The sequence below is a fragment of the Poecilia reticulata genome, linkage group LG2 (genome assembly GCF_000633615.1).
Source record: "Poecilia reticulata strain Guanapo linkage group LG2, Guppy_female_1.0+MT, whole genome shotgun sequence".
NCBI classification, from domain to species: Eukaryota; Metazoa; Chordata; class Actinopteri; order Cyprinodontiformes; family Poeciliidae; genus Poecilia; species Poecilia reticulata.
In genome coordinates this window covers 13,779,874-13,801,738 of record NC_024332.1, presented here as the reverse complement: position 1 = coordinate 13,801,738, position 21,865 = coordinate 13,779,874, and the positions used below count along the sequence as shown (strand labels likewise).

Sequence of the window (21,865 nt, the reverse complement as noted above, 5' to 3'; positions counted from 1 at the left end):
CCTCTCTCCTGACCAGTAACTCTGTGTAATCTTTCTGACCCTCTTGAAACTCTCTTAAAATAATGTGCTTATTGCAAGTTTATATTCTACGGTTTTGTAGAGCAAATATAAAAGGTGTAAAAAGTTTCCAGATGTCTTACGACGTTTTATCAAAATTCCTGTCCCCCCATCTGAGCTTGCKATTAAAGTCAGTCGCATCATGTTCTGTAGATACTAAAATRTATTTAAAGGGAACCAATAAACCATTTCTTGTCACATAAAGAGCATGCATGCTAAAATGATCCCGGCCTCTGTCCGTTTCCTCCCTGTGCAGAATGATGACGAGGACTTTAATTATGTGATTGCCTTCTTCCTGGGCACGGCGGCCTGTCTGTATCAGGTAAGTGATCGTCTGCGGTAAGAGCAGCCCATCGCCGGCCGGTTGACTAACAGCCCTGCACTTTACGGCTCAGCAGCTTGTCAGTTAGACAAACATTCGCYGAAGCTCAGTGGCTTTCAGGCCAATGCCTCCTCTATAAAACATTTTCATCAGCTCCTTTTGTGCKGCAAAATGCAAGCGCACAATTTAGTCGACAGAACAGAGCCGTCACCTAGGATTTGTTGTCGAAGACGCGTCAGCGGCCAGTTAGTTCGGCATTAATTCGATGTGATCCCGYTTCTTTCAGTGCTACCTGTTTGCCTACTTCTCCATCTGGAGGAACAGCAAGTCCGTCTTGGCGTTTGCGCTCATYTGTCTGTCCAACATGTATCTGTATGAACTGAGGAACATTTGGCAGATCCTCTTCCATGTAGCCGTGGGGGCCTTCATGACCCTGCAAATCAGACTGAGGCAGCCGCTGGGCAAAGCGCCAGACTACAATGTCTGACGAAGAGCAAAAAAAAAAGACTAACGCGCTGTAAGTCAGGTGCCCCAGCGGTGGTCCGTCAGACACACTGGAAGCAAAAACAAGCCTTCCCGATTTGGAGGAGGAAGAGGAGGGACTGAGCATTTCACCGGAGCATAAATGGATCCGTCTCCGTTTGGATTTGGAAAGGAAAGTCTGCTGCGGTCCGACTGCTTCATGGATTTTATTGGATTGATTTTGGAAGCTGCCTCCTTTCCTTTAKTGCGTGATGATGATTTATGGACTTCTTCTGCACAGCTCTGATTTAGGTCACAGGCCTGTTTGCAGGATGGCTGCAAACCCCATGCACTTGAAAAGGTTTTCTTTTACTGCATCCAACGGGAAAAGAAAATCCTAATAAATGTATGTATGATTTCATCATTTCAATTAAAATGACGTGAAGTACCTTTCAGAAAGCATTGAAACTGAACTCATAACCTATTTCCCTGTATCTTCTTGTTAAACTACCTCACATGTCAGCTGTGAGGTTTGTTAAATGAGTCCTGAAATGAATAACCTGAAACTACATTTACCCACCAGCAGATATTTAATTGTCTTTATAAGTGGAGTATTTTGCACGTCTCCCTGGTTCAGCACACCTCATTGAATTAAATTGGTCCAATTCTTGTTTCTGCAGAGCTTGACGACTTATTCCAGCCATTTAAATCAGATGTGTTGGAGCAGGGAAACGTCTAAAATATGTGAGATACCGCTATCTGTTTGATTGAAATTGAACTCGATTAAATTTTTTTTATATAAAATCAGGGTTTTCGCCGTATCATAGCTTTTCTCTGCTCTGCTCTAAACGCTCTTGAAGCGGCAGCACCGGTTGCTGATTATGCTTTATTTTTGACTGTGTGTGGGGCCGAAWTTTTGACTCATTTTCCCATAAATGCATTAGTCAGCACCTCTGTGTGCTTTAGAGGCATGCGGTTGGATCACAGAACCAAATGRACAACATGTGTCGAGAGTTTCCTTTAAATTGATCCCAGGTCTGTTGTGATCTTCATCCAGGTGGTTAAGATGCATCAAGACTTTTTAAACACAAACAGCCTCAGCATGCCCTTCAATTCTGTTCATTTCTATTTAGTGGGCTAAATGTTAGCTGGTTGTATTAAACACCTGCCTCCTGAACCATGTTGGGAACCTTAAGCTGATTGTAAAGAGCATGACTGCAGATTGAAAGGATAAYCTGAACCTGGCTTGAATAATTCAAAATTCCGTTAAATTTTACAGAAGATCAGAAAAAAAGTGCAATAATACAAAGATATGTACAATTTGTAACCTTTTAAAGACATTTCAATCGGGGCATTTTGTATTTAATATTGTTTTAAGTTTTGTTTACGTCAGTATTTTTTGCCACTTTGTTGGCACACATCTCGTTTTAAATTTGTTTTCTTTTTGTAAAACATCCACATGGGATTGTATCACAAAATGCTTTATTACTGATGCTTTGCAAGCATGTGGCGATAATGTCAGCATGACCTACATCAAAGCTCAACAGAAGCTCTGCAGTCTGGCTACAGATTGAAGCTCATCTTTCTTTTCTTTGATATCGTTTCCTCCTTTTTCTTTCCAGTCGTTTCCGTCTTTAGCTCACATTCAGAGAAACGAGACGGATATTAACTAACCCATAAAACCTTGGAGTTTTCGAGCACAGACGCCAGAGTGCATACCTCTATATCATAGTAATGATTTCTAGATACCAGTCCACATGCATACAGTTTTTAAACTTTCAAAACTTTGACAATTAGGTGGAGGATGTGGTAGAATTTGCATTGTGTTGCCAGTGTGWATTTATTTCATTTGTAGGAGTATATGGCATGAAAGTGATGAAGCAATTAGAAAACAAATCTTTAGACTACAAGAGATTAAATTAGGATAAAACAAAGAAAAGTTTTTTACTTTGATACCAAGAGGTAACAACCTGAAAACACACAGAGAAACTCAACAATCTGAATTTCTTTTTCTTTTTTTTAACCTTTCGTTCATGTTCTGCCTRCTCACATCTATGCTTTCTTTTAAACCCAGTGCTGGTTTTTTTTCAGCTGTAGAAATGTCCATTTCTGGTCTTGAGGTGAAACTATGCAACGCTRCCTTTCTGTTTGAGTCACTCAGACTTTAATTTATTCACTAATCAGGGGTAAAACAGTCATTTCTTTTTTTGTGGTTATTGTCDTTTGCAAGAGCTCATTATTTATTCAATGACTGCTTTTGGTGCAAGATGTAATCATTTATGAAGTTCATGTTTTTTCATTCAGACGTGTGTAAATGTCTTCTTGTGACAACATAAAGCTCCTGTCGGCTCAGACGGTTAGCAGTCGCATCCTTCCTCGCCTACACCGCCTCGAGCGTATGCCAGTGTCACAATGACTGTGTGAATAAACACATCCGTGTTGCCAACAGCAAAGATGCATCACTGTTTTCTTTACCTCCTACTGAGTTCTTTAGTTCAGCCATCTTTTTTCTGCTACTTGGACTTTTGCGCTGCTTTCACGCAGCTTATATGTACCGTTTAACATTTATTTGGGCAGCGTTGGTTTCTTTGCTCTCTGAACTTTTACATTCTTCTTGTGACCAAAGATGTGTGCAGAGGAAGCTGGAAAGGAAAGCAAACAGCTTTAAGTCCACGCACATCTGGCGTCAGAAGTTAACGAGTCGTTCTCATGCGACCCATTACTGCAGTCTGACTTTTACTCCGCTTTTCCAGCAGCGACCACACCTACATGACCTCATGCCGGCTCTCGCACTTCACGGCTCGGGYGTTCTGGGAGCAGAGCGGAGTCTTGCGCCACCGACTCGACATCCTGTATCTTTGCAGTTACAGTAAACATGTTGCGTGGGCGGTTTTGTCAGGGAATTGAGATTCGGGGAATTATCGASCAGATTTGTTTGTGGATGGAAAATGAAAGAGCGTTTGAAGATGTCGTCACCAGGRAAGGAGGGGCGAAAAAAAAATTCAAAATAAACCATTGAATGCAACTTGTACAATAAATTTGTCGTTTTAATTAATAAATGTAAACGTGAAAAAAAATTACACTTGTCTGCTTTAGGAGCGATATTGGACTGTCTACCTTCATATGTTGAGAGAGCAAGCGGCTTTGGAAAGAGGCAGCAGCACCTTTTACACCTGTTGTTCCCAAAGAGCAAACCTGAAAATTAACGAGTCGCGTTTCAGAAATCAAACTAAACAAAAGACAGTGGTAATGCTAAAAATATATATATATATATATGCTAATCAAGGTTAAATTACTCATGGGTTATAACAATTATCGATTCTGTTTGTGCTGCCCTCATACTGCTGCATAATTGATCGACAAATTTGGAAACCACAAATCTAAGAAATCGGTGCAACATTTTGGGCAGCAGTAATTAATGTCTGTCCACCAGCCTGGGCATGGTCTCCATGACAACCTATTCTTTGTGCAAGCCGTGTTTCGCATCAACACAGGCAGAGCTCGTATTTCAAACTGAACGATGGAACCAAAAATAAACACACATTTTCTGGTGTAAGAGGCTGCTGGGGTCGTCCACTCAGCGATTCCCAAGCAGATCCTGATTTTCTTTTTCTTGTTAAAAGGGAGTTGGTGCTTTCTACTGTCGCCATGTACATGACAAGCTGCTGACAGCTGAACGTGTTACCAGTTGGCATTATTAACRTCACTGTTAAAGCTGGTATTGGTTTGAAATGTATGTTGAATTTCAGTCTTGTCTGTATGAGTGTCTTCCACTGGATTGATTTCAACACATGTTGTCTGGACATGTTATGAATCTGCGCTGTATAAATGAAATGCACTCTTGCACCAAACAAGCTGGGAAAATTATTYTAGACCTGAAAGTAAATATCAATGCCTTTTATGTAATTGTTCATAGAGATCGATTTGCTATGATGGAAARCGCATACAAGGACTTACTTCAGCTTAACTAATTACAGTGATGGATGCTAGGAGTGATGGATGCAGATAATTTTTTACCTGAGAATTAACAAGGCTATAGAGAAACTGGAAAAGGTGCGTTTWTTTTTCTCRAAGCTTTTTGAGTATCTTACTTTAGAGTCGACATCAAGACTGAGTTCATATCTTAAGTTTCTGCTCTGCCAGTACTTATAGTTGTTTTGTGGCTAATTRGCTGCTTTCAAATTACATTTCCTAACGGGCAACAACAAGCTAMATCTATAGCTTGTTGCTCCCTGTTGCTAAAATCTTGTAGTAATCTTACAAGATTTAGAGACTCMACATGACACATAAGAAATTGTTGTAATTGCTGTTTGTTTTTCTCCAGCAGACTCGTATGTAAGATTACATATGAGTTTTTTTGAAAAACGCGTGCTTTTTCTTGATTTTTAGATGTGCTGCTAACTTGAATAAGATGAATTGTTTCCTCATGTGATGAGTGATCATTTTGTGGCAAATTTCACCAAATTAGGGCACATTTCCTGTCCAAAAAAGGTCAACGTCATTATGTCTGAGGATTTTGTTCCGCTTCATTCAACACCAAATAAACACTGCCGTGCTTCCTGATAAAAATACAAAACCTATTTTCTACTCAACACAAGAGGATTTCATGATCAGCTTAATAATGTTGACCAAGTACCAAACTCAATTAAGCAATTAGTGATTTGACTATAATGTAAATATAGATATTAATCCAGTTAYGGATGAACCAACAGTGCTAATCAGCTCGTCTGTCTTGTTTTCCAGCCGTTAATCATGAACAAAATGATGGAGCTCTGCTGCCATCTGGTGGTAGAAGTTAGGTACTTTGCATAACAGACTTTTCAAAGAAAACGTACATCTCTCAAACTTTGGTATACCAACACACCAGTTTTTACACACAAGACTGAGTTTATCAGTAACAAGCAAAATATATGGAAGAAAAAGACCGATATGTACCTGTGAAACATCTCAGCAGTTTATTTTACTGTAAAAAAAAATAAAATAAATGGTGTCGGAACAAGACAACAAAACAACCCATCGTTTTCTCTCTGGAGCCACTTTTGTCACAGATGCTTCATGTCAAGGTCATTGTGAGAAATCAGTAGCTGTAAAGCATTTAAGCTCAAACAAATTGAAAAAAACAAAAACATGGGCTTAAATTGGCACAACATTCAGCAAGTCAAATAAAACGGCATTTAACAGTGTAGAGGTGTTGCAGCAGCAGTACAACAGGTTACAGAGACAATAACCACCTGGGTAGGATATTGCAGTTTAATTTTCCAGAGGCTTAAAATATTGATTTACTTGTTTTATCCCACCAGTAAAGTAGAATAAAGTAAACTTTTTTTCTTATTGCCAGTAACCAAATCAGTTGCATACATTTACGCAATAGCTGGGATGAGACTCTTAGGATCTATGATGACCTCCAATAAAGTTAAAAACGTTTCCAATTTTCCTCTTTTTTTCAAAACACATTTTAATTGAAAAAAATTATAACTACGTAATATAAAATTGACTTGTCCCTGGTAAAGCAAAAATGATTTAACATGTAATTACACTTAATGTCTAGAATTTGATACATTCACAMAAAAAAAACCCTGATATGGTTACTTCTGAATTTTTTAGTAGTTTTAAGTTTTTATTGTACAGAAAATTGACCGTAATAAACTTATTTTAGCTGGTTCAGTTTGTTTTACCTCGACAGTATAAAGGGTGTTGCTTCTTTAATTTCCACTAAGTTTCTGTTGAATGTTCTAGGAATATTCAACTAAAGGTTATGACGGAAAATGTTTTGCAATTTTTAACTCTTAAAAGCCTTGGTATGTTCATATTTCCTATGTGTGAATATATATATATATATATTCCAAATGTAAAACATGAGGAATCTGAAATGTTCACTCTGGATTCAACTCTGCATTATTATTAGTTACTGCCTTTTCTTTTGGCATTGCTCATGACAAACACTGAMAACTTCCTGAAGGGCTCTTAAAGAGATAAAATGTAATTATTTTTCAAACATTACCAGGGTACAGTTCATGGATGTTTGTACAAAGTGTTAATGTTTAAAGTGGAAAAACTGTCAAGCCTGTTTAATTTTAAAATGGGAACGAAATGTAGCACATTTGTTAAAATTAGGTTCTGTAAAAAGGCCATAAGCAGCCAATATTTTACTGTCATGATGTCTTTGTTTACTATGAATCCATTAGGGAGAATTCAGAAGCTGATCATTATTTGCATGATTAAATTAAATGTGTAGTTCTCACCATTAGTTTACATGCATTGACAACAGAACATAGTAATAAAAGTTTGGTATTGCAGCTTTTGTGTGGGAAAAGATCTAGTCTGACCGAAGCTTCAGCTCCGGGTCGGTTTGTTGACAATAGATTACGGCTAACAAATTACAGATTTTTTTCCTTTTTATTCAATTTCCCCCCTTACATTGTATTTATTGACAAATATTAGCCAGTTTTGGACATTCATAATCTTTACCGGCAATAAAAACATCAAAGGATGAAGATTTTCACATCTAAGTGCCATTTTCATATTTTCAGGTGAAAGTTTGAAGAATTTTACATGACTATAGTCCGACTCATCCAAGCGATGGGTGAAAGTTATGTATGTGAGAGAAAGCAATGCAGAGCAATGATGCAATACTGAAAGAAAAACTGCTTTGATGAGAGAAAAACAAACAAAAAACATAAACAGCAGATTTTAAAAAGTGCACATTTTYCCACATGCTCAATCTGTCTCTGTCAACAGGCTGAGCATCATCCTGGTAGTTGCTCTAGTCTGCATGAAAGGCCTCATTGGAGAACATTGGACATTCATTGTGTCGTACCACCTAACCGAGCAAACAATCAGGGCCTGCAGGTGGAGCGCTGCGCGAGGCGGAGGGGCGGACAGCTGAAAGCACCGGAGTGCAAAATGGCGTCTGAGCACCGCAGTCGACGCCTTTCGGTCCATCTAGTGAGTCGTTCCGACCGCGTTTTTCTCTCTGCTGTGACATTGAGACACATTAAAGGGGAGATCATCGCCCACTTCTAATCAACCAGCAGTCGACTTCCTGCAAATTAAAAAAATACATAAAGTATGCTCGATTTGTTGAAAAGAGCTGGAGGGCAGAGGGAATCAGGCAACACCAGTGAGGGTTTCTGCAGTATGCACATGTGGAGACACACTGTAGTTTATACATAGCTCTATTATATGAATGTAGAAAATATATAATCTTAAAATATCTCGTAGGGTCGGTGTTTTGACGTCAAAATACAAAACCTCTTTAGGAGTAGAAAAGCTTTTTCTTTTTTTTTTTTTACTGACATCCTCGTGTTGCAGGCGTGCCTACGTATGCTTTGTGAGAGGCTAACGGGAAGCTTCATATAAACACTGTGTTGGACTTTTCTATTAAACATAATCCATATGCTATAGGAGTGATATCCCCTCGCCTATAAGACAAACAGTGTGCAGTAACTCATACAGTACCAAACAAAAAGTATTCATACCCGTATGGCTTTTCACGTTTTGTCACTTTACAACATCAGACGTCGGTGGGATTTTACTGGGAGCGCAAATAGAAATTGCTAAATTGTTTCTATTCTAAAAGAAAAATGGTTCCCTTGCTTGTAAATAAAGAGTGGCAAGAGAACAAGCCGTACAGAGGCCCATGAGGGACATACATGTGGATGAAGATGCTGTTACATTTTAAACTACATGTAAAACGCAATGTTTGGCGGTTAAGCTATCTAGTGTAACACTCACCCTATCAAGAAACATGGCGGTGGCAGCATCATACTGTGGGGACGTTCATCTCCAGCAGAAATGGGGTTGGAAGAAGGTAAGCCTTTTAGAAGCATCAAAAGACTTGAAGTTTCCTTCCAACAAATGTAGCATCCCAAAGCTAATGCTAAAACTGATAAAGAATCTATGATGATAGAAATAATTACAGAAAAACTTAATTCAAATCTAAATGAGCTTGGGTCATTTTGGAAAAAGGAAGAGGCAAAACATTTTAGAGTTTATATGTGCAAAGCTGGTCAAGAAATTCATCAAGTCTTTGCAGCTGGCGGTTGTACAAAATATTGACGTGGGCACTCCACACTCTTCAGATATTTGCAAAAACGTTTTCCTTAAATCTATCCTTTTAGTTCAATTTCACATACATCCCCATCTCTGTATTGGTTTATTACATAAATCCATTTAGAAAAAAACTTTCGTCTTTTCCAAAGTGACAAAACGTGAGGAGGTGCAAGGGGTGTGAATACTTATGTGTAGCGCGCAGGTCGTCCGGTGCTGATCGACGGGGAGATGGACGCACTAACAAGCGAGGACTGCAGTGCTGCTGGCTTTGTGTCCGCACTTGACAGATCTGCATCTGTACCACAGCAACAGGAACAAGATATCATACAAACAGTACATAAAGTCACCCACATACACATAAAACTTCCTGGGTTTTACATGTACAAAGTGTTCAGAATCAGCAAGAAAAAAAAAAAAGGCAGAGAGCAGGAGAGGAGGCGACGTAGCTCGGGTCGCCCTGCAGGTTTTGTCCAAGAACCCCCTTGGAGAACTCGACCGGCCAAGTTTCCTCCAGGATCTTTGTCTTTTCGTTGTCTGTCAAGGCCAAGCTGGACGAATCTGTCTTTGCACTCCGATTGGACTTCTTTGGTCAAAAAGCAGACGTGCCCTTGGCCGTCCGTGAGCTCCTCGTGGGGAAAAAAAAAAAAAAGGACGAGTCCTCCCTTCCGTTCGATGTGCCGACCGGTTCAAGGAGCGTCCACTGCTGTGAGGGGAGAACCCTCAATCTGCCCTAAGCTATCAGAGGTCTGTAAGCCGTCTCGTTACGAGAGAAGGTGCTCAACCTCCCATGAGTCTGATTGTCACTCAGTAAAGGTTAACTGCCAGGGGGTCCGGCAGTGAGAAAGTAGGTCATCATCTCTCCTTTGCCTTTGACGGTGACGACGCCTCGGTATTCCAGTGTGTAGCTGTAGGAGTTCAGCAGCTGGTACAGATCAGCCGTCACCTGTGTATAAACAGTTTGCTTTAGATTCACCGTCACATTTTGGTTCTTTCAGCTTTTGAGAAAATGTGATAGACATAAAGTCAATACACACACACACAGTCGTGTTTTCGTCACTTGTGAAGACTTCACATCGACTTCTATTAATTTCTACAGCCAATCCTGGTCCTCGAGGGCCGGTGTCCTGCAACTCTTAGATGTCTCCCTGGTCCAACTCACTTGAATCCAAGTGCTGAATCACCTCCTCAGTGCAGTCAGGTTCTCCAGAATCCTGCTAACGACCTCATTATTTGACTCAGGTGTGTTGAAGTAGAGACGCATCTAAAAGTTGCAGGAGACTGGCCCTCAAGACCTGGAATTAAGTTGCAGGAGACTGGCCCTCAAGACCTGGAATTGCCCACCCCTGGCCTAGCCCTTACCATAACCCTAACCATCACATACCTAACCCTTACTTTAACCTTTACCCCAAACCTAGCAGTCATAGACCAATCCACTAACCCAAAAACAACAATTTCCCTCATGGGGACCAAGAAAATGTCCCCACAAGGACCAATGGTCCCCGTAATCCCACATTGTAGACAGAAATAGGTTCCCATAAGGATATAAAAACCTGGTACACACACACACGCACCATGCCAAATTTATCGTAACAGGACAAAAATCCGCCCAAGAAATAGACTTCTACATATTTAGAAGTTTTAAAACATCAAAAAATGTAGATGAACACCAACATGATATACATATTAATCTTAAAAACTATGTATAAACTTGTGTTTCATGTCAATATAATTGTTTTTTTCTAGAACTGTAACCACATGGACACTTAAGGAAACCTGTTATTGAAAAAAAACAAGTCTCCTGTTTTATGTGAACTTTAGACATCTTACTCTTAATTCAAAAAAAGCAGTTTTAAAACAACAGGAAGGTTAATTAAATCACAGAAAGTTGCTTTGTTTCATTTTGAGTTGTATCTGCTATGACGCTAACCATGCTAACAATGCTAATTACTAATAAAAGCTACATTGAAAATCTCTCTATATGTTCTTGACTTGCTGCTACAGCTAACATTTTTGTTAATTTACTTTTGAGGCACATGTATGCTAAGTTGAGAAAGTCAGTCTATAGCCATTTTCTGGCAGGAAAATACTGGATTATTTTAACAATAAATAATCCAGTTTTAAAGGAATTTCACGCAGCGTTTGTTCAGTCGGTTACCTGGATCCTCTCCGGGACCCCTGTGCTGTCCATGCGGCTCGCTACGTTTACCGTGTTCCCCCAAATGTCGTACTGGGGCTTCCTGGCCCCTATCACCCCAGCAACCACCGGGCCAATGTTTAGACCTGTGAAAACATTTTAATACATTACAAAATAAACGATTGTGTCGTTCCCTTTATCTCTGAAAGTTACTCCAAGCTGACGTTTAGGAAAATCTAGAAATCTCTTACTCTCCATGTATGTATGCTTCTCCTGCTAAAGTGACATAAACATGGTTGCAGCGTGTTCTTTCACGGACCTATTTTCATTTTGAAGTTGTTGAAGGAGTGTTCGTTGATGTATTTCATCTGGTCCATCATCCGCATGGCGTAGTCGGCCATGGCGCGGATGTGCGAGCGTCCGGCCTTGTCGTACGTGGAGTCGTTGAGGCCGGAAGCCGCCATGTATGTGGAGCCGATGGTCTTGATCTTCTCCAGCTGACGGAACTGATCCTCGCTGATGATCTGTGGAGGGGCAGGAGGAACGTCAAGAATATTTCAATGTCACTCCACAAAAAAAAGAAGTTCCACAGAGGGACATTGCTGTGAATTTCCATTTTTCTCTTTAGCTGAAGGGTATTTTTAGATCCCAATGCGACTTTATGCAGCTGGGGAAACATTGAGTGAGAAATCTCCACTGACGCTAATGGACGAGCCACTCACAAAAGCCATTAAGAACCGCAGACCGTGATCCCGGCAGCGTTCGCGCTTACCTCATCAAAGTCGGCGATGATCTCATTGAGCAGCCGCAGACACTCCACCCCTTCGTTGTTGGCCTCCAGCTCCACGTAGAACTCGGAGAAGTTGCTGATGGAGGCGAACATGACGGCAACGCACTCGCAGGACTGGTAGTAGAGCTCGTCGTTGCGCCGCTCGCGCTGCAGGAAGTGAGCGGCCACGTCTTTGGGCAGGATGTTGTGGAGCAGGCGGCGGTTGTAGGCCTGCAGCTCCTCCATCTCCTCCTTCTCCTCTGTGGCCTGGAGGAGGTGGGGTCAAAGTTCAACATAGAAAAGGATAGACTCATCTGTGGAGGGAAGCACTCTAGTGTAGAGATTTTAAAGATCAATACTTAGGACCGTGTTTCACTGATTTCACAGATCAAGTCACAACATTAGGATAAATGGAACTGATGAAAAACTAAAGTTGGTTATAATTAGTGATGGGAATTAAAATACAAATTTGAATTGAGTTAATTACTGGGTTTGTAATTAGTTAATTGCATTTAAACTAACGGGGGGGAAAAGCAACATATTTAGTTCAGTCTTATTTTAATGGCCTTCTACATGTTAAAACTAAATAATTACTGCACATGTTCAGAAATTCAATTAAACACTGAATGCCAAAACGTGAACAGAATACCAACCTCTTAAAGGTTCAAGGTTTAGCTTGGGGCCGATTGATTGTTTGTGGCCCCTAGTTTTAGTTCAGGAATGATGCAAACTTGCCCCTCCAGAGGTGGAGACTTTCTATTCTTAATTAGGACAAAATGATCACAAAGTAAAATCTTCCTACAATGAAATGTGTTGGATACAACACAAAGTATTTGTTTTCAAATAATCAGATTTTAATCGGATTTTTTGCATTCTCTTGCAAAGATCGGTGACTTTTACTTAAAATTAAACTTTGCCGCAACCAATTCTGTCAAACGTGACTAAATACAGCAAGCATTAAAAATAATAATAGAAAGAGACCCAAATCTTGATTTTACCCATCAGAATTGACTAAATTGTTATTTTTCCCCCAAACTTGATACCTAGAAAATTCACTAAATTACTTTTTATAAAAGCAAACCTCCTGGACCCTTTTAAAGTTTTGCATCTACAATAATTTAAGATTTCATTTACAGTAACAAATCTGACTAGTTTATGTGTTTAATTAAATTATAGCATACATAGTTTGAGTAGGCTAAAAAAATTGTTTAGCCCTCAAGTCCTTTTGATTTGACAATTTTGGCCCCTGGTGACAAAAGAGCCACAGTTTGGGCACCCCTGACTTAGATGAGCATCATTTGACAATATAATCTGAATTTGACTGATTGCAAGCGGGATTAAATCAGAACGTATGTTCTTAGTGAAGGACAGAAAATGACTGGGTGGAGACTGTCGGACTCCACCTGCAGCTTCCAGAGGAAGTCCAGCCTGGCCGTCGACTCCACCTGCTGGGCGTGAAGGTAAAGGGCGAGGACGAAGACGGTGATCACCACGGGGGTCATGATCTTCAGAGGAACCTTGTTGTCCACCAAACACCTGGGACACACACACACACGCACACACACACACACACAAACAGGTTGATGAATGACACAGCAGAACAATGAGCACAGACGAAGGTGTTGCACAAGGATTAGTAAATACTTCAAGGAGGAATCTGACACAAACAAGCTGCTCTGTAAATCTCGGCTCATTAGCGCGAGCATCTGTTGCCAGCGGGTCATTATTAGACTCAGCATGGCAACTAACGACGCTGCCGGTTTAACAGATGACGGAGCGGCGATTAAACCTGCCGTCGGTCTCACCTTGTGCCATTATCTGGTTTGCTGCGAGGGGAGAAACAGAAGAAGAGCTGATCAGACATGAGGTTTGGACTTGGTCACATACTTGGCGATGGCAGTGAGGGAGATGCTCACGTGTAATTCAGGGCGTTTGCCATAACCAGCAGGTCCTGGTTGTCAAAGAGGCTCACTTTAGGCACCTCCATGATGAGCAGGTAGAGCAGCTCGATGAAGAGCATGAGGAAGAGTTTCCCGATGCTGCTGACCTGCAGGAAGACGGAGCAGGCCAGCAGGCTGAGCAGCACACAGCAGGTGAAGTACTGAGAGAAGAGACGAGATGTGGACCGTTAGAGATGTAAGATGTTGGACTATGCTATGATTCCAGCTGAATAAGTCACACACGACCGCCCCCTTCCTGATGGCGCCCTGAGTTACTGCCTGTGTTGCCCAAATCAGGGAGTAAACTTTGCAGTTAATCATGTGACTGGGACGGCACAAGATGAAAAGGAGCAAGCTAAAAGATGAAGTCACGATGACGACAAATGAGGCAGAGCAGGCGCCGCCATTTTGTAGTTTTTTTTTTAAAGGGGTAGTTTTATGTAAAATTGCCACTTTTGAGCTTTACAACATGTCATAATGTTATTCCCTCATCAAAAACATACATTAAGTGTGACTTTGATTCTCTCATGCATGTTTGAGAGATACTTTAATCTCCATGGCAACCATTCAGCTGTTCAAAACACCTGGTTGGACTTAGCTCCGCCTTCGAGGACTAAGCTCCTCCTTGGAGCTGCAGTTTCCAAGCTTCCACCTAACAGACCGCCCCTCTGCCTTGTTCAGCCAGCAGCAATTAGCAAACACCTGCTGGAGCTGCACGGCTGCTGAGCTCATTATAGGAGCTACTTTTCAGTGAAATGCAGGTAAAACGTTGCTAAACAGCTAACAGAGGAGCCATGTTGTGATGACTTCCTGAGGAAACTTCAGAAACACCAAGAGCTTCTTAAAGAGACAGAGGCCCGATTTCACAGAGTTAAATTATGAAGTCAAATTTCTTTTTCTTTTTTTTTACTTTATTTAATATTTGATATGTACAACATTTTTATAACAACTGAAGGCAACAAAGGTACTTGATTGTGCTTTAAAATTATACAATGTGCCTGGAAAACTAACAATTCTGGCCCTTTAATTAGCCTACATTTAACAAAAGTCAAAAGAACTACATGGCCCAGAAGTCCTCAGTGCTTCCAGTGTTTTGTGCCTTTTAGTGAAAGTTTTTTTTTTCTTTATTAAAGCCGTAATCAAATCATATTACCACAAATGACCATTCTTGTTGCCACATCTTGTGGAATAAAACTGCAGAAACAGACATACACACACCTCAGGGAAGCTGCAGATGAGGGCGTCGCCTCCGCAGGCGCCGTGCTGTGCGTCCAGGTTGTAGTTGAGGAGGACAGCGTGGCAGGCGTCCACCAGGTTCCGGCTGATGTTGAGCTCCGACTTGATGCAGCTCCGCAGGTCGTGACTGCTGCAGGTGAACTGAGCCAAACGGACCGTCAGTGAGCGGACTCGGRTCATTTACCGCGCACAAACGCCGACTTCGGTAAGAAATTTGTACATATTGCTTACAATGTTGATGAAAGCAGACAGGAAGACGATGATGATGGTGAAGACGCCCACTAAGGTGCTGTTGAGTCGGGACTGGACGATGCTTTTGGAAAGAGTCTGCAGAGGAGCGGGGAAGATCTGGTGGGTGAACAAAGTAGAACTTATTAATTATTCATCTTCAGATTTAGGGCTGAAGCTACCAATTATTTAGTTGTTTAATCTAACAATTAATTAATTAATTGGATTAAAATATCGGCACATTCTGCAGATTTTTCATTTAATCTCAAACCTTTTTAATGCCATGTCAGAAAGAATTAAAATATGCAAATATTCACATAAATTTTTTACATAAGAAAAACATTTTATTGCCTAAAATGCAATAATGTAGTATTGATTTAGTGAACGCTTGTAGCAAAAAAATAAAAAATAAAAATACTTCTGGCATCAACATGTGAAAAGTTAAAGCCTTTCTGCTTGATTTAACATCAATACAGTTTGGAGCTATAACCTCTTGATTAACTTTTGGATAAACTGATCAATAATAGGATACCAAGCAGAATTATTTTTCTTTTTCTACAGAATTTGAACCAGGTGAAATTAAAACCTCGCCTCTTCAGGAGTTCTGGGTTGTTGAAATTCAAGATGTTTATACTTTTTGTGCAGTTTTGGGTTAATTATTCCTCTGAATATGTTGTCCTTTCAGTAAATTGACTTTTTTTTAGTCTTTATCCTGCAGTTAACAATTAATCGATCACTAAATTAGTTTGATTACTTCGATAATCGATTTCATCACAATTAATCTGATTAATCGTTTCAGCCCTGCTCAGTGTCTCGTTTTAGTGCTTAGGAGCAGAACCTCTCCTGCTAAAGAACACATCTCACATTTCTTTCTATTTAAGGCACATCTTGTAGCTATGAGTCATCAGCCGCAGTGGACTGGACAAAACACTCATCCGTTATTTGCATTTATCTCCACAACTCAAGGAGACACACAACGCAACTAATTTAAGAAGGAAAAACCATTGGCTTGTGATCCTGGTGATTTTGGAGACGGCACAGAAGACATGTATTCATAAACGTGAATACATGAATAAGGCCCTGCTGTGATCTTTTTTTTGTTGTTTTTTTTAAAGGACGACACGCTGACAGATCTGCCTCCACTGTGGGCAAAATAAAACAAGCAGAGGAAGAGGAAAAGGAGGAGCCATGGGAATGGGTGTGTGGGAATATAAACGCATCTTTTAGAGGATATCGGAATCAGACTGAGCAGTGTTTGCAGAAATGCCAAAAGCAGATGTTTAAAGAGGGGGGGAAAAAATTTGATGCTCGAGATCCAGTGTCAAAATGATATAATCGAAGCTTTCTGACGTTGTGGATTGAAAGACAACAACGAACACAAAGCTATAGTAAAGTTAACGACTGAAACATCCTTTTGATACGAGTGAGAGCAGATTTATATCGGTGCTAACGTTATTTAGCAATGGAGCATTACTGCAGGGGAGAGCCATCGATAATTCATCTGGTGATCTGAGCCGTCAGTTTAAAAAATAAAACCCAATCTGTTTTCTGACCAGTGAACACATCACAAGGTCACTCCAACAACAACACTCATTCATGGTAGTTAGACAACTTTTTGTGATTTTCAAGATCGTTCAGACTGACAGAGATGTAACAGGCTATTTGAAAAACCTTTTTTTTCTTTTTTCCCACGACATTGGGAGACCCGTCTGCTGTTCATTTAGGCCAGAAGTCTGCAACCTGCAGCGGCTCTTTGGGTCTTTCAGAAAGGCTCTTAATAACTAGCGAAGGTTAATTTTCACAGTGTAAACACTGATGAATGTCTGTAACCATCATACAAAACTAAGAAAGGTCCTTAATAAACAAATAATAATAATAATAAATACTTATTTGATTTTACATTTTAGCTACAGGTTGTGGATTTTACTCACTCCAAAGCAGCAGTACACAGCTGAGATGAACATGACGCCCGCCAGGATGATGAAGCACGTGATGAAGAAGCCAATCATCAGATTGGAGCTGCAGAAAGGAAACGGATTATTATCTACACAATTTGTTAATATAGACAAGCTGCTGGTTGAAAACCCATAACAGAGCTGCATGATGTCACTGTAAACATATCTGAACTGAAATCCACACGATGACTAAAATACATTTCTTATTTGCAGGAGGAAACGGTTTGGATCCTCCCTGTAAGAACAGACCCGCGTCGTCAAGACGTCGGGTTTTATTAAATGACTCTTCTGTGTCTTTCAGCTTAGTGATTATGTAAAAACACTTTAGGTTCTGATTGGTTAGGAGGAACTGAGTTATCTGAGCAAGATGTCGTTTTCATGAGTCGCTTCCTACGAAACAAACAAAATGACCCAAAGTGCGGCTAAGCTTTTTTTCTTCCTACAGACAGATCTGGAGTCGAGTGTCCCGATTCTGTCAAAGCAGGACGGCTCTGATAGTAAGCCGAGGATCTGAGGAAAAACCTTTGGCGGAGAGAAGCTCACCTGATTCTACAAGGTTTTACAGCTTAGGCCACAAATTATCAGCATCAAGCTGCAGCGGGAGTAAGAGTTTAGTGTTTAATCAGCTTCCTCACAACTTTTGTTCTTAATCTCTGGAAGCAAAGATGCTCATGAAACAAAAATACCAATACATTAAAAGATATGCATTAGATATGATTTATAGTGAGTTGTTTATTTTTTGCTGCTAGCCAGTGTTGCGTCATAACTTAATTTGCTATAAACAGTGCAAAAAAAACAAAAAAAACAACAATCATTGTTGTACATCTCCTTAGTTATGAACTTAAAAACTTAATTTCTTTCAGTATTTCAACACAAAAGTTACATTACATGAGTTTATTTCTGATCATTTTAATAATGACTTGCAGGTAATAAAAACCTGAAATTCAGCTTTCCAGAAAATTCAAATCCTACACTAAAATATATATGTAAGTATAAATAAAGCCATGAAAAAAGGTTTTTGTCGTGTTATGGCAATAAAATGTAAGGAGTAAGCCATAGAAGGTCAGCTGGTTGTTCACAGAGGGGCCATCCAAGCAAACTAATGGAAAGTTGAGTGGAAGAAAAAAGTGTGGTGGAATGCAAACATTTCTGGGTAACACTTTATTTGAAGGGGTGTGTAGAAGACTGTCATATTAAGCATGAATAACACCTGTCATGATGGAGTCTTTATGAATGTTTACAACTGTTGTCATGAAGTGTCATTTGGTAAATAATGTCACTTTTAATGCAAAGTTGACACTTTTAATTTTAATGCAACTTTTAGTGCAATTTTATTAAAAGTGTCATTATTTACTGAATGATACTTCATGACACCAATCATAAACATTTATAAAGAGTCATTCATGTTTATGAGAGTCATGTCAGTCTTAGCTAATAATAATAATTAATAGTATTAACATTGTTGATTTTACACATTTATCCACCAAACATTTCCCTTCTCTTGCGTGCGGCCAGCATCTGACTATCTGCCACCATGACAGTGTGACTCACATCGGCACAATGACGATCTGGATGAAGCAGATGAAGAAAAAGACGAGGGTGGCGCAGGCCACGTACGCACCGAACCTGGTGTCCACCTGCCTGGAGTACTGGAAACAGGGAACAAGCTGGATGTCAGACAACAAACGTAACTAGACTCTGTCCTTCAAGGACAAGAGAAAAAAAGATTTTCCAATAAATGTCAATAGACACAATCAATAATTACTTGATAAATACCTTTTCTTTGGCCTTATGAGTCAAGCTACAAATGTTTAAGTAACGATGCGAGTTAGCTATTAATTTAGTAGTCCATAATTGTAGAGGGACTTAATAGTAAAATGTTGAACTACAAGAGTAATTTGCCATTTTGAACTGCTAATATTTTGTCTCTGAAAGGCTTGGAATGCATTTCAAATGGATATTTGATTTTGATCTATTTTTATTTTTTGTCAATTATCATTTTGTCTTTTTGTACTTTCTCTCGTTTTCAAATGGTTTTCATTAAATTATTGTTGTTAGCAGTGGCTGTGTAAGCCTTTACGGCAGAGATGAGAATAACAGAGTTTGTCTTTCATGACAGCAGCAGAAACAGTCAAACTGTGGATCAGTAACATGTTTAGTCTTGATGCAGCAATTCCCCCCGTTCTGTCCGTCTGAAGCCGTGTTCCTGCTTTCAGTACTCTACTTCCAAACAGAACCTCCTGCTTCTGTGTTTTTCCCTTTTCTTTGACGTCCTCCAGGCACAGAAAGGAGAAAGCTTCTTTTTTTTCTTCGTTGCGCTCGGCAGATTGTCTGTCACAACCGTTTATCTGCTGATGCTCCGGGCAGCGTGCTTGTCTTGTGTGCGGCCTAACCTTTTTTTCCAGGTCAGGTTCTCTGAAGGTGAGCAGGAACTTTTTGACGTGTTCGGAGCGCAGGCGGTCGATGCTGCGCGCGTCGATGGCCCTGCCCAGGAACTCGTCCACCTCGTCCTCCGGGTTCAGGTTTTCCTGCGTGTTCCTGAAAATAAAATGCCTGAATAAAACGAGATGAGACGGAGTGACATTTACTTCTGAGGACAAAGTGGGAGGGGGTAAAAAAAAAAAAAAGTTTTGTCGTCTTGTTTTTATTTCATCTGACCAAAACAAAAGGACTAATCACCCCATATTTGTCAGGATAGCAAGAATTTCTCTGCCTGGTTTATTACTTTACAGTTCACTGATTAGATATGCATCAGAAAAAAAGATAAAGAATACACAATGATGAAAATGCATCTTAATAATTAAAAAAAATAATCAGTTCGATCCAGTTTTAATGGAAGTGAAATATTGAAGTGTTTTTATAACAACTGGAGGTAACTTGTGCTGTAAAATGGCACTATGTGACTGGAAATCACATAAAACTGCCCCATTAAGATAACCAGTTTCCGTTATACTCATAATAACAGTGTAATAAGATCTGTTATTACACAGTGTAATAACCCTGTGTAATGTTTGCAATGTGATGCACAGTGTTATTACAGTGTTACTGCATTGTTATTACACTGTTATTACAATGTTATAAGTGTAATAACAGACAAACATTCAGGTTGTCTTACCCTACAAACCACTCAACCTGGCATGATTTACAAACTAAACTAAGAATTATACCAAGCTTATTTGAAGGGGAAAAAGTAAGAAAAACAGGTTTGGAAGAACAAGGACTTCTTTAAAAATTAGTTTTTTTCCTCTTTATTCTCTGGTTGAAACGGTTGGCGCCGCATCGCTAGAGAACGTTACTGAGCAGGTAGACCGTGAATGACAATATCTGAGGAAAGACTCCAGAGCCTTGTGCTCATAAAAACAAATTTGGCTGCATGAAACAGAAACTTTGTGAAAATTGCGAACACTGCTATTTAGATGAGCCGTCGCCCTCCAGGGAAGCATCTTCTCCGTCACAGAATAGATGAATAATAGCCGTCCAAGGACACCAAATGACTGAGTCTGGTTTTATAGTTTCAGCAACGACTTCTAGTCTAGTACCACACACAGAACCAAGAACAAAAAGAAAAAAAAAAAACTGCAACAGCAAAGTGCTCTCAGTCCAAAACTACAATTATATGTTGCGTTCAAGCCACAAGCCGAAGCTCCGAAACCCAATCAGAGTTTGACGTTTGTCTGGAAATGAAGCTGTGGTCGAGCAGAAGCTCTGTGGGTTCATGTGTAACAACATTCAGACCTACAGCTGGGAATACGTTTGCTGGTGAAAATATGGAAGGAGCCTTGAAATGAACTCTTTTGCGATAATCAAAGAATCAAACTTTAGAAAAGAAATATACGGTGAATTTGAGTGCAAATCTTCAAAAGTTTGAAAAACAATGAAAGCAACTGTTTTTATTGAAAGAGTAGATCCATTAGAGCATCCAGGAACCTTAGAATAGCAAGCTGACATTAAACATAACTGAACGCCGAGCTTCAAAGATCAACAACGCTCCATAGCGACCATTAAAAACTAAACTACGGTGTTGGGAGTGATGCTGAAAACATCCTACCATCACAAACATAAACATGTTAAGTTTGCTGAGCTGTGCTTGGACTTCATCTGCAGCCATTTGCTTTGGTCAGGTGAGACAGACACCGACAACAATAAATTTGACCAAACGTTCATTGTTGAGATTCGTGACATTATCGGCCTGAGAACTAAAATAAATGGATTTGGTAGAGATGTGGACAAAGCAACACAAAGGGGTTAAAAAAGAAGCAAAGAATCAACATTTCTTCAATGGGCATCATCCCCACCTGTCAGAACAACTGTACTCAAATTGAAGGTTCGCACTTTCCAAAAGATTTTAGAAACTAGTCGGCAGTTTTCTTAACGTTAACGTCGTTCTCACCAGAAGAACCAATAGATGTGACCAGTACTGCATGCGATGACGCAGTCGCTACTCACTTGTCTTTGGGATCCTCAAAGCCCTGAAAAGCAGAAACAAAAAAAGAAAAAAACAACTATTAACTTGAGTACTGCTTGACTTATTAATAAAGCTAAGAGGCCATCTTTTTTTTCACTTTGAGTAAAAGTAATTCTGAACAATTATCTAAAATACAGTCATTAAAAAAATTAGAATACATGTTCCCACTGAAGCTCATTTGTCCAAATGGAAAAAGTCCCTTTACAAAAATAACAACCTTTAAGCAAACATACATTTTATCAATC

General features: G+C 39.9%; 2 protein-coding genes across 3 annotated transcripts in view; one reads left to right on the top strand and one right to left on the bottom strand.

Moving 5' to 3' along the window:
- Positions 1 to 6,406, top strand: part of sec22a (SEC22 homolog A, vesicle trafficking protein) — a 14,789-nt gene extending 8,383 nt beyond the window's left edge. The window contains exons 6-7 of the mRNA XM_008432407.2: positions 314 to 379; positions 666 to 6,406. Of these exons, the coding sequence (XP_008430629.1) occupies positions 314 to 379; positions 666 to 866 (267 nt within the window). The 3' untranslated portion in view covers positions 867 to 6,406. The remainder of the gene's footprint in view (positions 1 to 313; positions 380 to 665) is intronic.
- Positions 2,845 to 21,865, bottom strand: part of adcy5 (adenylate cyclase 5) — an 86,548-nt gene continuing 67,527 nt past the window's right edge. Inside the window, exons 9-21 of one of the 2 annotated variants that reach the window (XM_008432387.2) lie at positions 21,602 to 21,624; positions 19,549 to 19,708; positions 18,707 to 18,804; positions 17,132 to 17,219; positions 15,204 to 15,320; positions 14,955 to 15,113; positions 13,713 to 13,897; positions 13,602 to 13,622; positions 13,200 to 13,332; positions 11,800 to 12,063; positions 11,347 to 11,551; positions 11,049 to 11,173; positions 2,845 to 9,836 (exon numbers count right to left, since the gene is read on the bottom strand). In XM_008432387.2, the coding sequence (XP_008430609.1) occupies positions 9,708 to 9,836; positions 11,049 to 11,173; positions 11,347 to 11,551; positions 11,800 to 12,063; positions 13,200 to 13,332; positions 13,602 to 13,622; positions 13,713 to 13,897; positions 14,955 to 15,113; positions 15,204 to 15,320; positions 17,132 to 17,219; positions 18,707 to 18,804; positions 19,549 to 19,708; positions 21,602 to 21,624 (1,707 nt within the window). In that variant the 3' untranslated portion in view covers positions 2,845 to 9,707. The remainder of the gene's footprint in view (positions 9,837 to 11,048; positions 11,174 to 11,346; positions 11,552 to 11,799; positions 12,064 to 13,199; positions 13,333 to 13,601; positions 13,623 to 13,712; positions 13,898 to 14,954; positions 15,114 to 15,203; positions 15,321 to 17,131; positions 17,220 to 18,706; positions 18,805 to 19,548; positions 19,709 to 21,601; positions 21,625 to 21,865) is intronic. The other variant, XM_008432394.2, reaches the window with a different exon arrangement.